Source organism: Neophocaena asiaeorientalis, unplaced genomic scaffold (assembly GCF_003031525.2).
Source record: "Neophocaena asiaeorientalis asiaeorientalis breed wild unplaced genomic scaffold, Neophocaena_asiaeorientalis_V1.1 scaffold348, whole genome shotgun sequence".
NCBI lineage: Eukaryota > Metazoa > Chordata > Mammalia > Artiodactyla > Phocoenidae > Neophocaena > Neophocaena asiaeorientalis.
The window spans coordinates 2572638-2589422 of record NW_020172672.1 but is presented as its reverse complement, the minus strand read 5'-3'; the positions used below and the strand labels follow the sequence as shown (position 1 = coordinate 2589422).

At 44.9% G+C, this 16785-nt stretch overlaps 1 protein-coding gene across 2 annotated transcripts in view; it reads left to right on the top strand.

Moving 5' to 3' along the window:
* Nucleotides 1-16785, top strand: part of MAP3K9 (mitogen-activated protein kinase kinase kinase 9) — a 70212-nt gene that overhangs the window by 29074 nt on the left and 24353 nt on the right. For both annotated transcript variants that reach the window (XM_024739645.1, XM_024739644.1), the window contains exon 3: nt 15418-15598. In XM_024739645.1, coding sequence (XP_024595413.1) covers nt 15418-15598 — 181 coding nt within the window. The remainder of the gene's footprint in view (nt 1-15417; nt 15599-16785) is intronic.

Below are 16785 nucleotides of genomic sequence, written 5' to 3'. Positions count from 1 at the left end.
TCCTACTTTGAGTGTCTTCTAGCTCCTCAAGTATTTACAGTCTTTACTTCTAAAGCACTCCCATTTAAGAGTAAAGGAGCTGGTTCCCTTCCTTAGAAGGATCTAGAGCAATACTCAAATGGTTTGGTTTTAGAGACCCTCAGGGTTCTAGTGGAAAGGACAGTGAACTCAAGTAGAATTAGGTTTGACTCCTAGCTTCCGGGGCTTCTCTGCCAATTTTCTCCAGCTCTGGACACAGTTATCCCTCCTTGTCCCTCCCAGTGAGAATTAGCCATAAACTTGACAGAGAAAACCACTCTTAGCAGTGGCTCTGTCCATACAGGACATAGGATTAGGTGAGCAGCCTGCCCAATTAATTTATGATCTGAGCCCACCCCAAGACACATCAAATGCAGATGCGGTTCGTACACCGTGGCATAGGAGAGACTAGCACTGTGGAGATGCAAGGTATTGTAGAGATGAAACTATTAAAACACTGGGACCCCCGAGGGGAGGGGGCAGCAAGGTATAGGGGAAGGGGCACGGGCAGGAGTCACCTCCTGCCTCTCTCTCTGCCTAGATGTGGAAAGGTTACTTAACCTTTGAGCCCAGCTTTCCCACTTATAAAATGCGGATGTTACCCCCCTTGCAGAGTTGCGATGAAGACTGGATGAGGTGACGTATGTGAAGTTCCTAGTATTATACCTGGGACATAGCAGGCATGCAAGAAATGGTAGCTATTGTTATTATTAAATGACATAATTTTAACAAAAAAATACACGTTTATTTTAGCGATTTCAACAATATAGATGAACATAAAAAAAAAAAACTTGTTACCCCAAATCCCAGTACCCAGAGATAACTACTGATAGCATTTAGGTATATATCCTTCAGGTGTTTTTCTATGTGATAGATAGCATATTCTTAACAAAAAGTAGTATGATCAAATTATGTATTTTGGTATACTAATACTTTATTATAATATGTCACATATATTATTAAATTGCCTACTGCATCTCCTTTACACGTATTTTTAAAGTAATGCATGTACAGTATCTAGTTTAACAAGCCAAATTATATCACAAGGCTCATAATAAAAAATAAAGACCTCCTGCTCTAGCTTTTCTTACTCCCTGAATCTCCCTCTTGGCTAGTGATCTTCTTGAGGGGAGGTACTGGTTTAATTTATATTTGAACACTCTGTACTTAACACAATGCATATGGGCCCTCTATACATGTGGGCTTCTGGGGGGGAGGGATTTAAGTAAACACTTAATATAGAACATGACATTCTACTTAAAAAAAAATATGCAGCTGAAACACGTCTCAAGTTGAATCATTTTATAGCAGCTTGGAGAGGCCGTCCAAATCTTTGGCTATATCTTATGGAGATTTTATTGCCTGGAATATTGCTTTTGGTTTAGATTTTCAATGTTAATATGTCTACTTCTGTTTTGCTATAAAGAGATTTTGTAGTAGTGGAATTGAACTTTGTATTAGTTAGATTAGGTTAGCTCTGAGAAACAGACACCCAAAGTAACAGTGGCTGAAATAAGAAGTTTTTCTCTTGTATGTAAAAGTTGGACGGGAGACAGTCCATGGTTGGCATGGCATCTCTGTTCCACGAGCCCTACACTCCTTCCCATCCATAGCTCTGCCAACTTTTGGGCATGATCTTCTCCTCCTGGTCCAAGATGGTAGCTCCAGCTATCACATTCATGTTCTGGGTAGCACAGTGTAGGAAGGGGTGAAAAGAAGGGCCAAAGGCCCTGAGCTGATGTCTTTCAAGACAGGTTACAGAAAGCAGCCACAAGATACCTTTTAGTCACTTGGCTGTACCTTGAAACAAGGAGCCTGGGAAATGTTAATGTTATCCGTGGCCAGGTGCCCATCTTGAAATGGAGGGTTCTGTTACTATGGGAGGAGGGGAGAGTAACCACTGCAGGGCGACTAGCAGTCTAGGTCACAGATTTTAGGCTCTTTTCCTATCATTAATCCCTTGTTAGTCCTTTCATGATACGTTGCCAGGATTGCTAAAGTAGCAGTTCGTTTCTGCTGTGTTTTCACTTTGTTTTCTCTTTATCACAAATGCTGCTGACTCTGTCCTTCTCTTTTAACCCTTCCTTGGAGATGCTCTCCCATCCACTCCTCTGGAGGCACAGGCTTTGGGACACCTGCTTGGATGCGAGATGATGGCAGACAGGTGGATCCTTTCCTCAGGGACAGTTACTGGCTGTTTTTTTGCAGAGCGGTCTTCCAGGGGCAGCACTGTGGTCAGCAGTTCCCAGTGGTGGGCTGCAGACCCCTGGGGAGGGGGCTACTGCTAGGTGCCTTTGAATCTAAATGCATTGTAGAAAGTGTAACTATTCCTATTTCTGTTTTTCAAAGGTGTGTAGGTGCTGTTGTGTTGATAAAATACAAATTCATTTAAAAGCACTCTTCATCGGGGTGTTTAATACAGCATGGTGGTCCTGGGCTCTCGTTGTGATTTCCTCCAGACCTGGCTTGTGTCCTGACCCTGCCTCTTGCACCTGTGGACCAGCCTCTCTGAATTTCACTCTCCACGTCTGAAGTGGCTTCCCGAATGGTTGAGAGAATTAGATAAAATTATGCACGTAGGACTTCCCTGGTGGCGCAGTGGTTAAGAATCTGCCTGCCAGTACAGGGGACACGGGTTCAAGTCCTGGTCCGGGAAGATCCCACATGCCGCGGAGCAACTAGGCCCGTGCCCCACAACTACCGAGCTCGCGTGCCACAACCACTGAAGCCCGTGCACCTGGAGCCTGTGCTCCGCAACAAAGAGTAGCCCCCGCTTGCCCCAACTAGAGAAAGCCCGTGCACAGCAACGAAGACCCAATGCAGCCAATATATAAATAAATAAATACATTTATTAAAAAAAAAGAAAAAAAAGATCATGCATTTAAATAACTTAGCTCAGCTGCAGCGCACACGAAGGCCCCCCCCCCGAACATGAGCTCTGGTTATTGTTTTTTTCTTAATCAATACACACTAAAAGTACATCTGCCATCATAATAACATTTTGTAAGCTGAACGGACATATTTTAAAAGATTAGGAATCATTGCTGTAGCTTCTTTGGTGAAGCCAGTGTAGTCAACCCTCAAACAGGTATTTGGGGGCCACTCCTTAACTGACTTAATTAGAAACCTTTGCGGGTGGTTTGTATTCATTCATTCAGGACAAGTGTTAATGGAGCGCCCATTATGCCTCTTCAGGTTACAGGCCCAGAAAGGGAGGTCATTACAGTTCAGCTTTGCCCTGGCTCTGGGTCATAGGACAAGGTCGCTCATTGTACCGAATGTCCCCTGGCTTTGCCAGGAGTGCATCGCACACATCCATTAACTTTGGTTTCCTCTTCTTTACCAAGAGGGGGTGGAACCTAAATCCCCAAGCACCCGGTTCTCCCCACCTTTCTGTAGCTCTTCCGACAGGGATTTCTGGCTGCCTGTGCCCAAATGTTTGTTGGGAAGCACGGTTCTCTCTGCTGGCTTAGCGCAGCTCTGCTGACGATGCTGAACGCGGCTGGGTCCTCAGCGGCTGCCGGCATGGCAGCACCACACCTCTGCTGAGACACAGAGTCAAGAAGTCTAGGTGGTGAATCATTTGCCTGGGCAAGCAAGTCTGTCTGGCCTCTCTTGGTCTTGCCTGGAGGGACAGTGGGCTGAGGGCCAGGGCACAGGAGAGGCTGGGGCTTGGATGTTGGCCGTGCTCTCACTGCGTGCTGGTGCCCCATGAGCGAGGCTCTTCTATGTGGCTCTGGCTGATTCAGCACCACAGAGGGCCTGCTGTGTGCTTACTGCTGGCCTGTTGGTACCCTGGGCTGCTGGGTGGGGCTGGAGCCCAAGGTCTTCTTCCCACCTCCACTGCAGGCAGTGGGCTGCAGGAAGCTAGCGTCTCCAATGCTGACTCAGGCCTGGCTGTGTCTGGTGAGTGGAGCTTTTCTCTGGGGTAGAATCATTTGGCCTAACTCCTCTTCGCCCTTGAGTGTAGCTGTCCTTCAGCTCAGACGGGTGGTGGAGCCTGGCTGACCCCAGGAGAGACCAACACAGCTTTCAGGGAATTATAGACTCTGAGAATGTCAGAGATGGGGGCACAGGGGCCTGGTGAAGATCGCACAGTGCTGAAGCCAGAACCCAGGCGTTCTGGGTCTTCATCTGTTGCTTTTTCCTTTCTTTCTTGTTGAAGCTCAGAGATTGTTCTGGTTAAGGTGGGAGAGGATGCTGTGACATACATCTGGTGGTTGAACTCTGAGCTTTGACAGGAGCGAGCAAGAGGACAGATTTCTCCAACTGGGAGAGATAGAAGAACCAAGCCAAGGAAAGCTGGAAGACCCTGCAGGATACCTTTGGATACAGGCTACGTCAGTTTCCTTCTCCCTACCCCAGCAAACAAACGAAAGCAAAGGCAGGATCTGGGCTGGGATGGCAGACTGAACACATACAAATACTACCTCAGCTTGTGCTCTCTTAAAACCCAGCTAGAACTACAGGAACTCACAAGACCAACAGCAGAGCAGACAACAGTAGCGAAGTTTTAGAAGCTGGAAAACAGATGAGCCGTAACTAACTTAGGAGGTTTGAGAAAGATAATTTTAACCTGACAGTGAGGAAAGCAAAGAACGAATTTATATCACAGAATCCCTAAAAGCCTAGGAACTGGCAGCACCAGGTACCTCCAGAACTGGAGTGAAGCGGGTGCTAAAATAAAACGGGTCAGGTAACGATGATATGAAATGCATTCCTCCTCCACTCCGTGCAGCCAGCTGACTGCCTTTCCTTTTGGAAGAGGAAAATGGTTTCTGGACTGGGGGACGCAGGCACAGGGTATGGGTATGGGAACTTTAATTTAAAAATGGAGTGATGAGATAACTGTTTACATACGGAAGCCTGCGACCACCTTGACCCTCCCGCGACTTGATTCCCAGCACACTGGCAGCCAGACCTTTATTTTCCCACAATTGGAAGAGTGCTTGACCAGCTCAACAGAATGACCGCAGGTATTCTTGTCTAGGCTTCCCTGGCTCTCCCTACAGAGAAGCTCAAAGTTGACAGATTCCTTCTGTGTGCTTAGAGGTTCTAGTTAGCTTTTGATCCCTCACTCCTTGCCCCCAACCCCCGCCCAAACTTATTATTATGGAAAACACACACAAGGAAGGAGAAACAGCATAATGAACCCCCATGTACTCAGACAGTTTCCAAAATGACCAACTCATGGGTAATCTTGTCTCTTCAGTCACCCCACTCATTTCCACCCTTGATTATTTTGAAGTACATCTGCGACATTATATTTTTTTGGGTAAATATTTCAGTATGTACCTTTGAAACATAAGGACTTCCTTTTTAAAGCATAAGCCCAATTTGGTTCTTGATCATGAACAGACAATCAAGGAGTACAGCAACTCTGAGCAAAAGTGCATTAGAGACCAAAGCACAAATAGAAAAAGCAGCTGAGACAGACTGCACTGGGAGAAAAAAAGAAATAAAAAAAGAACCATTAGTAATATGCTCAGGTAAAAGAAAGGATATTGTGCCCGTATTACAGAAACAGGCATTACACAGCTACATGTGCTCTTGCCGCTCAACTGAAAAAAAAATTCAGAGAACAAAACAGAGGTCCATTAGAAATTACAATCATGATAGGGGAAATGAGAAGAAACCCAATAGAAGGGTTAGAAGACAAAGTGATGACATCTCAGAAAGAAGATTAAAAAGCAAAAAAGATGAAAAATAGAGGAGAAAAGATAAGAAAACTGGAGGACCAGTAAAGAAAGACTAATACGTAAATAATAGAGGTTCTAGAGAGAGAAAAAACAGAGAAATATAGGGGAGGAAAATAACAGTAAGATACTTCAAGAAAATTCCCTGTAACTGAAGAGCATGAGAGTTCAGATTTGGAAGTACTCACGAAGTCCCCACCCAAGGCGCATTCCTATTCCTTTGATATTTCAGAACACTGGGGATTAAGAAGAGACTAAAAATTTCCCAAAAGAAAAAGACATGTCACATACAGAGCATCAGAAAGCAAAATGGCTCGAGGCTCCTTAACTGCAGTGTTGGAAGCAAGAAATTGATGCACGATGCCTTCAAAACGATGAAGGAAAATCTCCAATCATTTTTATGCCAAGTATGGGGATGGAATGTAGACATTTTCTAACAAAAAAAAATGTACCTTCCATGCGTTCTTTCTAAAGAGCTGTTGGAGAATGTATATCACCAAAGTAAGAGAAGAAAGCAGCAGAAAGAGAAAGTGGGGTACAGGACGTGGGAGATAGATGAAGGGAAACCCCTGAGGACTGTGAAAGGAGATCCCAGGAGAGCAGCTGTGCATCGGACATAGAGGGGGGCAGTTTAGATCCGGTAGTGTGACTCGGGACGCTCACCACCAACTCACCTATTGCTGGTGTTCCGTCAATTTAACCTGAGGACTACCTGGGGAGCCTGGTCAGGATTCTTCTCTGTATTTGGCTGTCTTGCTCATGTGCTGGTGAAGCTCTTTGTCCTGTTGGCTGGACAGACAGAAGTGTTTTCTTTGCCCAACCCCAAGAACCCGAGTGAATTTAGAAACAGAAAATACAGGGAGCCCACTCCCCAACCAAATTTCCGATGGATGTCCAGTATCTGCATCTCTCCCCGCAGTTCCCTGCTGCCAAATGTCCCCACTGTGGTCATCTATGCAGTTTTTCTACTACTCATATATGATCATGCTTACTGACTTTCCCAGAAAGGGCTCTAGTCAGCTCTCTGGGACCATGGCCAGACGCTGTATTTAGCTTATTTCCTTGAGAGCCTTCATCTAACAAAGGCAATATTTTTACCGTATTGTGGGTAGAATTGTGTCCCCCTGAAAATGACATGATGAAGTTCTAACCTGTGAATGTGACCTTATTTGGAAATAGGATCTTTGTAATCAAGTGAAGATGAGGTCCTACTGGATAGGGACTGGACCCCGTCCAATGCCTGATGTTTTTATAAGAAGAGGGAAATTTGGATACAGACACATAGCAATGGGAATGCCATGGGAAAAACAGAGACAGACGCAGAGGGCAGATGGCCAGTGAAGAGGCTGGAGTTATGCTGCCCTAAGCTGGGGAACACCAAGAATTGCTGGCAGACACCAGGAGCTGGAAGAGGCAAGGGAGGATTCTCCCTGCAGCCTTTGGAGGTAGCATGGCCATGGCCGACACCTTGATTTTAGACTAGAATTCTTGCCGTCAGACCTGAGAGACAGTAGATTTCGGTTGTTTTAAGCCACCACATTTGTGTTAGTTTGTTAGGCATCCCTAGGAAACTAGTATACACAGCTACGTTTGTGCTTGTCACTCACTTTTACAAAACTAAGCAATATCTTAATTTATGGATATATCCATAGGTGGTAAGATGACAAAGTGAGGTAAAGGGATAAATAACAGAAGTCAAGATTGTGAGACGTCTGGGGAGAGGGAAGGGATGTGATGGAGAGGAACGTGTGGAGCTTCTAAGGGACTGGATGGAGTCATATGGGTTTTCTTCTTATTTTCTTTAAATCTTTTTTTTTTTTTTGCGGTACGCGGGCCTCTCACTGTCGTGGCCTCTCCCACTGCGGAGCACAGGCTCCAGACGCACAGGCTCAGCGGCCATGGCTCACGGGCCCAGCCGCTCCGCGGCACGTGGGATCCTCCTGGACCGGGGCACGAACCCGCATCCCCTGTATCGGCAGGCGGACTCTCAACCAGGGAAGCCCCTGGTTTAGTCTTCTTTTTTTTTAAAAGTTTACTGTCAAAGGCATATACACATAAAAGAGTGTATAAAAAACACGATTTGGGGCTTCCCTGGTGGCGCAGTGGTTGAGAGTCCGTCTGCCGATGCAGGGGACGCGGGTTCGTGCCCCGGTCCGGGAGGATCCCACGTGCCGCGGAGCGGCTGGGCCCGTGAGCCATGGCCGCTGAGCCTGTGCGTCCGGAGCCTGTGCTCCGCAGTGGGAGAGGCCACAACAGTGAGAGGCCTGTGTACCGCAAAAAAAAAAAAAAAAAAAGAAGAAAGAGAATGGGGTTTCTGCCCCCTACGAGTCATATTCCATCACATTCTAGAGGAAACAATGAGACACGTACATGCAGCAGTTGGGAATAATTAAAAGAAGCATATAGTGTTAAATTGTATGGTACTGGTTTGGGGTGCTGAAGGAGTACTTCACGAACAAGGAGAGCAGTGACGACTACTTGATTAATGACAGTGTTAGGGATCCGGTGGAAATTGAGCCAAGCCTTAAAGACTCATAGGATTCCTTTCTGTCCTCTGGATGGCACAGCATGTGAACAGAGATCTGGCTTTGGAATCCATCTCCAGCCCTCACTAACTGTGGACAACTGACTTAACCTTTCTGTGTCTTTCAGCATGAGTAAACTAAGGAAAATAATTATGCCTAATTCATAGGGTTGGTTCAAGGAGTAACTAAGGTGATGGTTGTCAGGCTCTTTACATACAGCATGTAAAGAGCATCAAGCCACTACAGGCATATTCCTTGGACATATTGCAGACTCGGTTCTAGACCACCGTAATGAAGTGAGTATTGCAATAAAGCAAGTCACATGAATTTTTTTGGTTTCCCAGTGCATATAAAAGTTATGTTTACACTATGCTGTAGTCTATTGAGTGTAGTCTATTATGTCCACAAAAAAACTGTACATACCTTAATTAAAAATACTTTATTGCGGGCTTCCCTGGTGGCACAGTGGTTGAGAGTCCGTCTGCCGATGCAGGGGACACGGGTTCGTGCCCCGGTCTGGGAAGATCCCACAGAGTGGCTGGGCCTGTGAGCCATGGCCGCTGCACCTGTGCGTCCGGAGCCTATGCTCCGCAACGGGAGAGGCCACAAAAAAAAAAAAAAAAAAAAAACTTTATTGCTAAAAAAATGTTAACCATCATCTGAGCCTTCAGTGAGTCATATCTTTTTGCTGGTGGAGGGTCTTGCCTCAGTGTCGAGGGCTGCTGGCTGATCAGGGTGGCCATTTCTTAAAATAAGACAGTGAAGTCTACTGAATTGATTGACTCTTATTTCTCATCTATAGACAAATGATTTCTCTATAGCATACAATGCTTTTTTGATAGCCTTTTACCCACAGTAGAGCTTCTTTTGATATTGGCGTCAGTCCTCTCAAACCCTGCAGCTGCTTTATCAACCAAGTGTTATGTAATATTCTACCTTTGTCATTTCAATGGTCTTCACCAGGAGTAGATTCCGTCTTGAGAAATCACTTTCTTTGCTCATCCATTAAGAAGCAACTCCTCATTCGTTAAAGTTTTATTATGAGTTTGCAGCAATTCAGTCCCATCTTCAGGCTCCACTTCTAATTCTAGTTGCTGTTTCCATCACATCTGCAGTTACTACTTCCATCCGAGTCTTGAACCCCTCAAAGTCATCCATGTGGGTTGGAACCAACTTCTTCCAAATTCCTGTTAATGTTGATATTTTGAACATCATGAATGTTCTTAATGGCATCTAGAATGTTGAATCCTTTCCAGAAGGTTTTTAGTTGACTTTGCTCAGATCCATCAGAGAAATACTATGGCAGCTCTAGCCTTAAGAAATATATTTCTTAAATAGTTTTAAGTCTTGAAAGGCGAAGTTGCACCTTGATCCACGGGGTGCAGAATGGATGTTGTGTTAGCAGGCATGAAAACAACAAGAATCTCATTGTACATCTCCGTCAGAGCTCTTGGGTGGCCACATGTATTGTCAGTGAGCAGTAATATTTTGAAAAGAGTCTTTTTCTGAGCAGTAGGTCTCAACAGTGAGCTTAAAGTAATCAGTAAACCATGTTATAAACAGATGTGCTGTCATCCAGGCTTCGTTGTTCCATTTAGAGAACACAGGCAGAGTATATTTAGCGTAATTCTTAAGGGCCCTAGGATTTTTGGAATGGTAAATGAGCATTGGCTTCAGCTTAAAGTCACCAGCTGCATTAGCCCCTAAAAAGAGAATCAGCCTGTCCTTTGAAGCTTTGAAGTAAGGTATTGACTTCTCATCTCTAGTTATGAAAGTCCTAGGTAGCATCCTTTTCCAATAGAATGCTGTCTCATCTACACTGAAAATCTGTTGTTTAGTGGAGCCACCTTCATTAATGATCTTAGCTAGATCTCTGGATAACTTACAGCAGCTTCTACATGAGCACTTGCGGCTTCTTTCCTTAAACCTCATGAACCAACCTCTGCTAGCTCCAGACTTTTCTTCTGCAGCTTCCTAACCTCTCTCAGCCTTCATAGAGAGTCAGGGTCTTGCTCTGGTTTAGGCTTTGGCTTAAGGGAATGTTGTGGCTGGTTTGATATTCTATCCAGAGCACTAAAACTTTCTCCATATTGGCACTAAGGCTGTTTTGCTTTCTTATCATTCGTGTGTTCACTGGAGTAGCACTTTTAATTTCCTTCAAGAGCTTTCCCTTTACATTCAGAACTTGACTCACTGATACAAGAGGCCTAGCTTTTGGCCTTTTTTGGCTTTTGACATGCCTTCCTCACCAAGCTTAATCATTTCTAGTTTTTGATTTAAAGTGAGAGAGTTTCACCTGAACACTTAGAAACCATAGTAGGGTTATTACATGGCCTAATTTCAGTATTGTTGTGTCTCAGGGAATAAGGAGGCCCGAGGAGAGGAAGAGAGATGGGGGAACAGCCAGTTGGTGAAGAAGTCAAGAACACACACAGCACTTACCGATTAAGTTTGCCATCTTATATGGGCATGGTTTGTGGTTCCCCAAAACAATTACAACAGTAAGATCAAAGATCACTGATCACCATAACAGACGTAATAATAATGAAAAAGTTTGAAATATTGTGAGAATTACCACATGTGACACAGAGACAGGAAGTGAGCAAATGCTGTTGGAAAAATGGCACCAATAAACTTGCTCAGTGCAGGGTTCTCACAAACCTTCAATCTGTAAAAAATGCAGTATCTGTGAGACACAATAAAACGAGGTATGCCTGTACATAGTAAATGAGCAATAATGGGTAGCTATCATTATTATTTAATCAACCATTCCATTTATTTATACAGTAAAAATTTATTACATGGTTATTATGTGTCAGGGCCTGCCAGGCTTCCTACCAGGGTTCTCAATACCTTGAACTTGGAGTCCCATGGTTTCCACTTATGTATGAGACACTTAGTCGTAATAGTAGTAATGATAGCTGTAATGTCCTGAGTTCCTAATTATGTGTCAGGCATTCTGCTAGGTGCTTTATTACTGTATTGCCTTTAAACTTTATCCCCATTTTATAGAAGCAGGAATAGAGATGTAGAGTCTATGAAAGTTACCCAGGGTTACATAGAAAATGTCAAGCCTGGGATTTAGATTGTCTGCTCTTTTTTTTTTTTTTTCTGTTCTGCACTGACTGTTGTTACTGTCACCCTAAATCCATTATGTCCCAGACTGAACTTGGTTTCCTCAAATGGGCTTTGTCTTTCAACTTCTCAGGGGCACTACCATTCTACTTGTCACCCATGTCTGAAAGGCGGGAGATGTCTCCCTTCTCCATCAAGCCCCTATATCTGGTTAATCACTAGGATTTTAGTTCAAATGCATCTTTTTCTTCTCTTTCTCCTATCGTGGCTGGGCCCCTCTTGACTTGGATTTGTTAGTTTTCAGCATTTGTTCCACTGCCCCCCATGCAAGGGGAGGTTTACACAATACACTTTCATGGACTCCACCAGATTTTGATAAAACACCCTTAAGTTTTCCAAGAAGTAAAGCACAATAGTTTGTTACTGCTGCAGCTGCTTGTCAGCGGTAGAAGCTTCGAATGGGCTCACAGCAGTGGTACAGATAAGTAAGCTGCTGTGAATATAACCTTTCTCTCCTACACAGGAAAACATGTTTGGGGAGAACTATGCTCCACTCTGTTTTAAAAAGTAAAGCTTTCCCCTTTAACAAACAGTACTGGGAAAAGTGGATATTCACATGCAAAAGGATGGCGTTGGACCCCTATCTCATATGATATACAAAAATTAAAGGAGAATGGATCAACAACCTAAATATAAGAGCTGAAACTGTAATACTCTTAGAAGAAAACATAGGGGCAAATGAACTTGAATTCATGAACTTGAATTTGACAGCTCTTTGGTATTACATCAAAAGTACTATATGAGCAACAAAAGGAAAAATAGATTAAGTGGACTTCTTAAAAACTTTTGTACATCAAAGGACATTATCAAGTAAGTAAAAAGACAGCCTACAGAGAGGGAAAAATATTTGCAAATCACATATTTGATAAGGGTCTAGTATCCAGCGTATATAAAGAACTCATAACTCAACAACAAAACAACAGACATTTCTTCAGAGAAGACATACAAATGGCCAAAAAGCACATGAAAAGATGCTCAACGTCGTTAGTCATTAGGGAAACGCACATCAAAACCACAGTGAGATACCACTTCACATCCACTAGAATGGCTATAATAAAAAGAAAAAGGAAAATGGCAAGTATGGCGAGGATGTGGAGAAATTGGAACCTTCATACATTGCTAATGGGAACGTAAAATGGTTCAGCTGCTGTGGAAAACAGTTTGCTGATTCTTCAAAAAGTTCAACATAGAATTACCATATAAACGAGTAATTCCACTCCTAAAGAATTGAAAACAGGTACTCAAACAAGTATACGTGTACACGTGTTCATAGTAGATTCACAGTAACCAACAGATGGAAACAACCCAAATGTCTGTCAATGGACAGAAGGAGAAACAAATAGTGGTATATACATATGATTGAATATTATGCAGTCAGAAGAAGGAGTAAAGTGCTGGTATGAGCAACAATGTGGATGAACCTTGGAAACATGATGCTAAGTGAAATAACCAGATGTGTCACATATTGTATGATTCTATTTATATGAAATATGCAGAATAGGTAAATCGATAGAGATAGGAAGCAGGTTGGTGGTTGCCAGAGGCTGGGAAGAGGGGAGAATGGGGAACAATGCTTAATGGGTGTGGAATTTCCTTTTTGGGGGTGATGAAAATGTTTTGGCACTAGGTAGAGGGGATGGTTGTACGACGTTGTGAATGTACTAAATGCTACTGAATTGTTCACTTTAAAATGGTTAATTTCATGTTATGTGAATTTCATCTCAATTTTTAAAATCTCAAAATAAAAAAAGTAAAGCTTTCACAAACTTTGTTGCTTTAGTTGTTAATAGTAATGCGTACTTGGTAGATATCAGTATTTCAGGACACTGTTCTTGAGAATCATTGCCGGAATTACTAGCTGCCAGGATCATAGCCTGCTCTCCTTTGCTGGGGGCAGGACCCCTAGGCCAGGGCTTTCTAACTCAGATGCCTTCAGGGGCATTTTTCCTGTTGGGATAAATGTTTGAGGTCAGCTGGATGTAAGGCATCAGGGAGTCATGGAGATTAGGTGGAACTGGGCTGGACGCGCACTGTCTAAATGCATTCCAGTTTAGACAGACTGCCCCTGGGCTGCTTCTTGCCCCGTCTTCATCTTTCGGCCATCCCTCTTAAGCCATCTGACAGACTGATGTATTTTAAAAATCATCTTCAGCATGCCATCCCATTTGTAAAATCCAGTTTCCTGTCGCAGGATCTAAACCTCTCTGCCTTCCCTTTCCCGCAGAGTCTCTGAGAAAGCTCAGCTGGACCCATACAGCATCGTGAAACTGTTACCATCCTCCTACCTCACCCTGTCCCAGCCACCTGGAGGCCTCGGGTGACAGGACTGAGCCCCATTAGATCTGTAAGGGGAAAGGCTCTCTCTGAATCCTCCATTTAAAGGCGACTCAGGGAAATACTCAGCCCCTGGTTGCCGCCACTGCAGAGGGCATGGTGGGTTTCTGTGGTGCCACTTCTCCAGCAGTCTGAATGCATGTCAGTCCGTTATCTGTCTACCCGCAGAGAAGAGGAGAAAGGCACAGAAGAATCTGGAAAGAGTTTTGTGATTAGATGAGATGTAGGAAGTTGTGTTTTGTTTGTTCGTTTTCATCCGCCCAAGCTTTTAGAGGCTTGGACCCATCAGGATGCTAGAAGGTTGGAGCGGGTGGGGTGTGTCAGGGGAGCAGGGGGGAGGGTGTGGAGGAAGGAGGCTTAGTCCATTAGATCTAGGGAGTGGCTGGCACTGACTTCTCTTATGCTTCCAGCCCTATAGCTGCTTGTAATCCCTCTTTACTGCTGATGTTCTGGGAAGCATGTAGGACGTAGAGATCTTTGGCCCACGTCCTTTCATTATGTAACACTTCAGTGGACGTGTGCCGGGGCGGGGTTTGGGGGACCAGGAAGAGAAAAGTACCGTCGTGTGACTTGAGGGACTCCCTGCGGCTCTTGCCCCAAAATCCAGCCCCCTTACCCCACTCTCCCCATTTAGACTTGAACGGCAGAGAGAACCTTCCTTCCTTCCCTGAAATCCCATGTACAGAGCTCTGAACTCCCGGTGGCTCAGCCTCTGGCCCACAGAGGTGGTCCTGACCCAGGGCCCTTGGAACCGTCCCACCTGTGGAAATGGAGGCTCGGCTTCGTCATATCCCAGGAGCTCGCTAGCTGCCGACTCAGGCAGGGTTTCTGGCCTTTGCTTACGGCACTTTAGTCAATGGGCGTTTTTGCTCTTTTGGGGGAGATTGGCTCCCACGAGGGCATGCTTCTCGCTGGAGCCGTCATGTGGGTGAGCATCAGCGTGTGTGCCCTCTGACCTCCAACCTGTCAGCCACTCCCCAGTGGGTGCTGGTGAGCTCCTGGATTAAGGGAAAATCTCTGCCCAAATGACATGCTTTTTTTTTCTTTAATTTTTATTTTATATTGGAGTATAGTTGGTTAACAATGTTGTACACCTGAAACTAAGACATGCTTTCTTAAGACTTTAAATAAAGTAACGTGGAAAGGTTCATGGAAACTGTTGAGACACTGTCGGAAACCTTAAAAGCCCAGCAGGCACCTCCACTCCTGGTGCTGTGAGAGTGCTTAAAGCCCAGCGGCGGCCTGGAAGTCAGGAAGGCCAGGTATCCGCTCCTCAGAAGGGTAGGCTGTGACCCCACAGCTCTTCTTTCGTAGGGTGTGAGTGGGCCGTATGGTGTCATGGCAACAGGGAAGGCTCTCCAGCCAGGCTGCCAGGGTTTCAGTCCTGGCTTATTAGTTGAGTGGCCTTGGAAGATTTATTTAGTGGTGCTGTATCTCAGTTTCCTCATCTGTTTGTAGAGCAGCGATGGCAATAGTATGTACCTCGTAAGGTTGTTGCGAGGGTTGAAGATAATGCCTGTAAAATACTTGGCACCAAAACGGATGCATCCTAGGTGTTTAAAGATGGTGGCTCCCACCATCCACCCATGGTAGCCACGTGATGGAGCCTGCAGGACAGGACAAGAGGATGGCGGGAGGGGTCTGTATTGTGTGGTTTCCCTGTGATTCACGCAGACTCTGGTTTCTTCTGTATTCCTTTCCTTGCCCAGTACTGATCCTCCAGAAGGTGGAGAACGGAGACCTGAGCAAAAAGGTTCTGAAGATCACCGATTTTGGCCTGGCTCGGGAATGGCACCGAACCACCAAGATGAGCGCAGCAGGGACGTATGCCTGGATGGCACCTGAAGTCATTCGTGCCTCCATGTTTTCCAAAGGCAGCGACGTGTGGAGGTAAGGTCCAGAGGTGCAGGGTCAGTGCCCCCCCCAGATCTATTTTGGCTGCACAGATGCTTCGGGACTTGGAGAATTGAGGTTGCATAGAATCCCAGGCACCCCAGGTAGGTCTAGGTGACCCCTTCAGAGCAATCTACACTAAATCCCACGTTGCCAAAGGACAGTTTCTAACACCTTCATCTGCCAGAAATCTCCCCGGTGCTATGGGGCAAGTACCACCTCTGTGTAGGCCCCTTTGTGTTGGTGATTGCTCCCTAGGAAGGACCAGGAGATTCTAGGGGCAGTGTGTACTGACCTCCAGGGTGGTGAGGGTACCCAGACACTCCTGGAGACCTTCCCCACAGTCACCCTGGCTTCCTTAGCAACAGTGGCTGTTACCGTTGGACTTGTTCTCACTATAAGCCCTTCAGCTGATGAGTATTGTTTGTGCTGTCTCTTTTTTTCTGCGTGGGCTGGAAATTATCCTTTCCAGTTATCCAGTTAAGCTTTTAGTCAAGGCTCTGTCTTGCCTGTTGAGCATTGATATAGAAATGGGAAAAGATAGGTCTCAAGCATGCGCCCAGAACTGCAGAGTCAAAGATTAGACCAACCGTTCCCCTTAGTTAATGTCAGCCCAAGAGGTCACAAGGACATGTTGGGTCTAAAAATCTTTCTCCCACTGATGGGAGGATGAGCATCTACAGAGTAAGCATCCTCATGACTGTGAGACAGTAGCATCACCTTGGTAGGCAAAAGAAAGGACTGTAGATGATCATCGTATCTCATCTATGAAGTTGTTGCTTCTTGTTGTAAAGTGAGCTTGTTGTGCGTGTATATTTTACTTGGTGTAAAGTGAGCTTGTGTGTGTGTATATTTTAAATAACAGCTTCATTGAGGTATTACTCACATACTGTAAAGTGCACTTTTTAAAATGTATAAGCCAGTGGTTTTTAGTAAATTTACAATGTTTTACATTGATCATCATTGTTATTAGTCTCCTAAGGCTGCTGCAACAAATTACCACGAACCTGGTGGCCTAAAGCAATACAAATTTACAGTCTAGAGGCCAGAAGTCTGAAATCGGTATCAGCAGGGCCATACTCTCTCCAGAGACTCTGGGGCAGATTCTGTTCCAAATAAGGATTCTGGGTATTAGGACATGGACATATCTTTTCAGGGCCACCATTCAACCCATGACAACCACT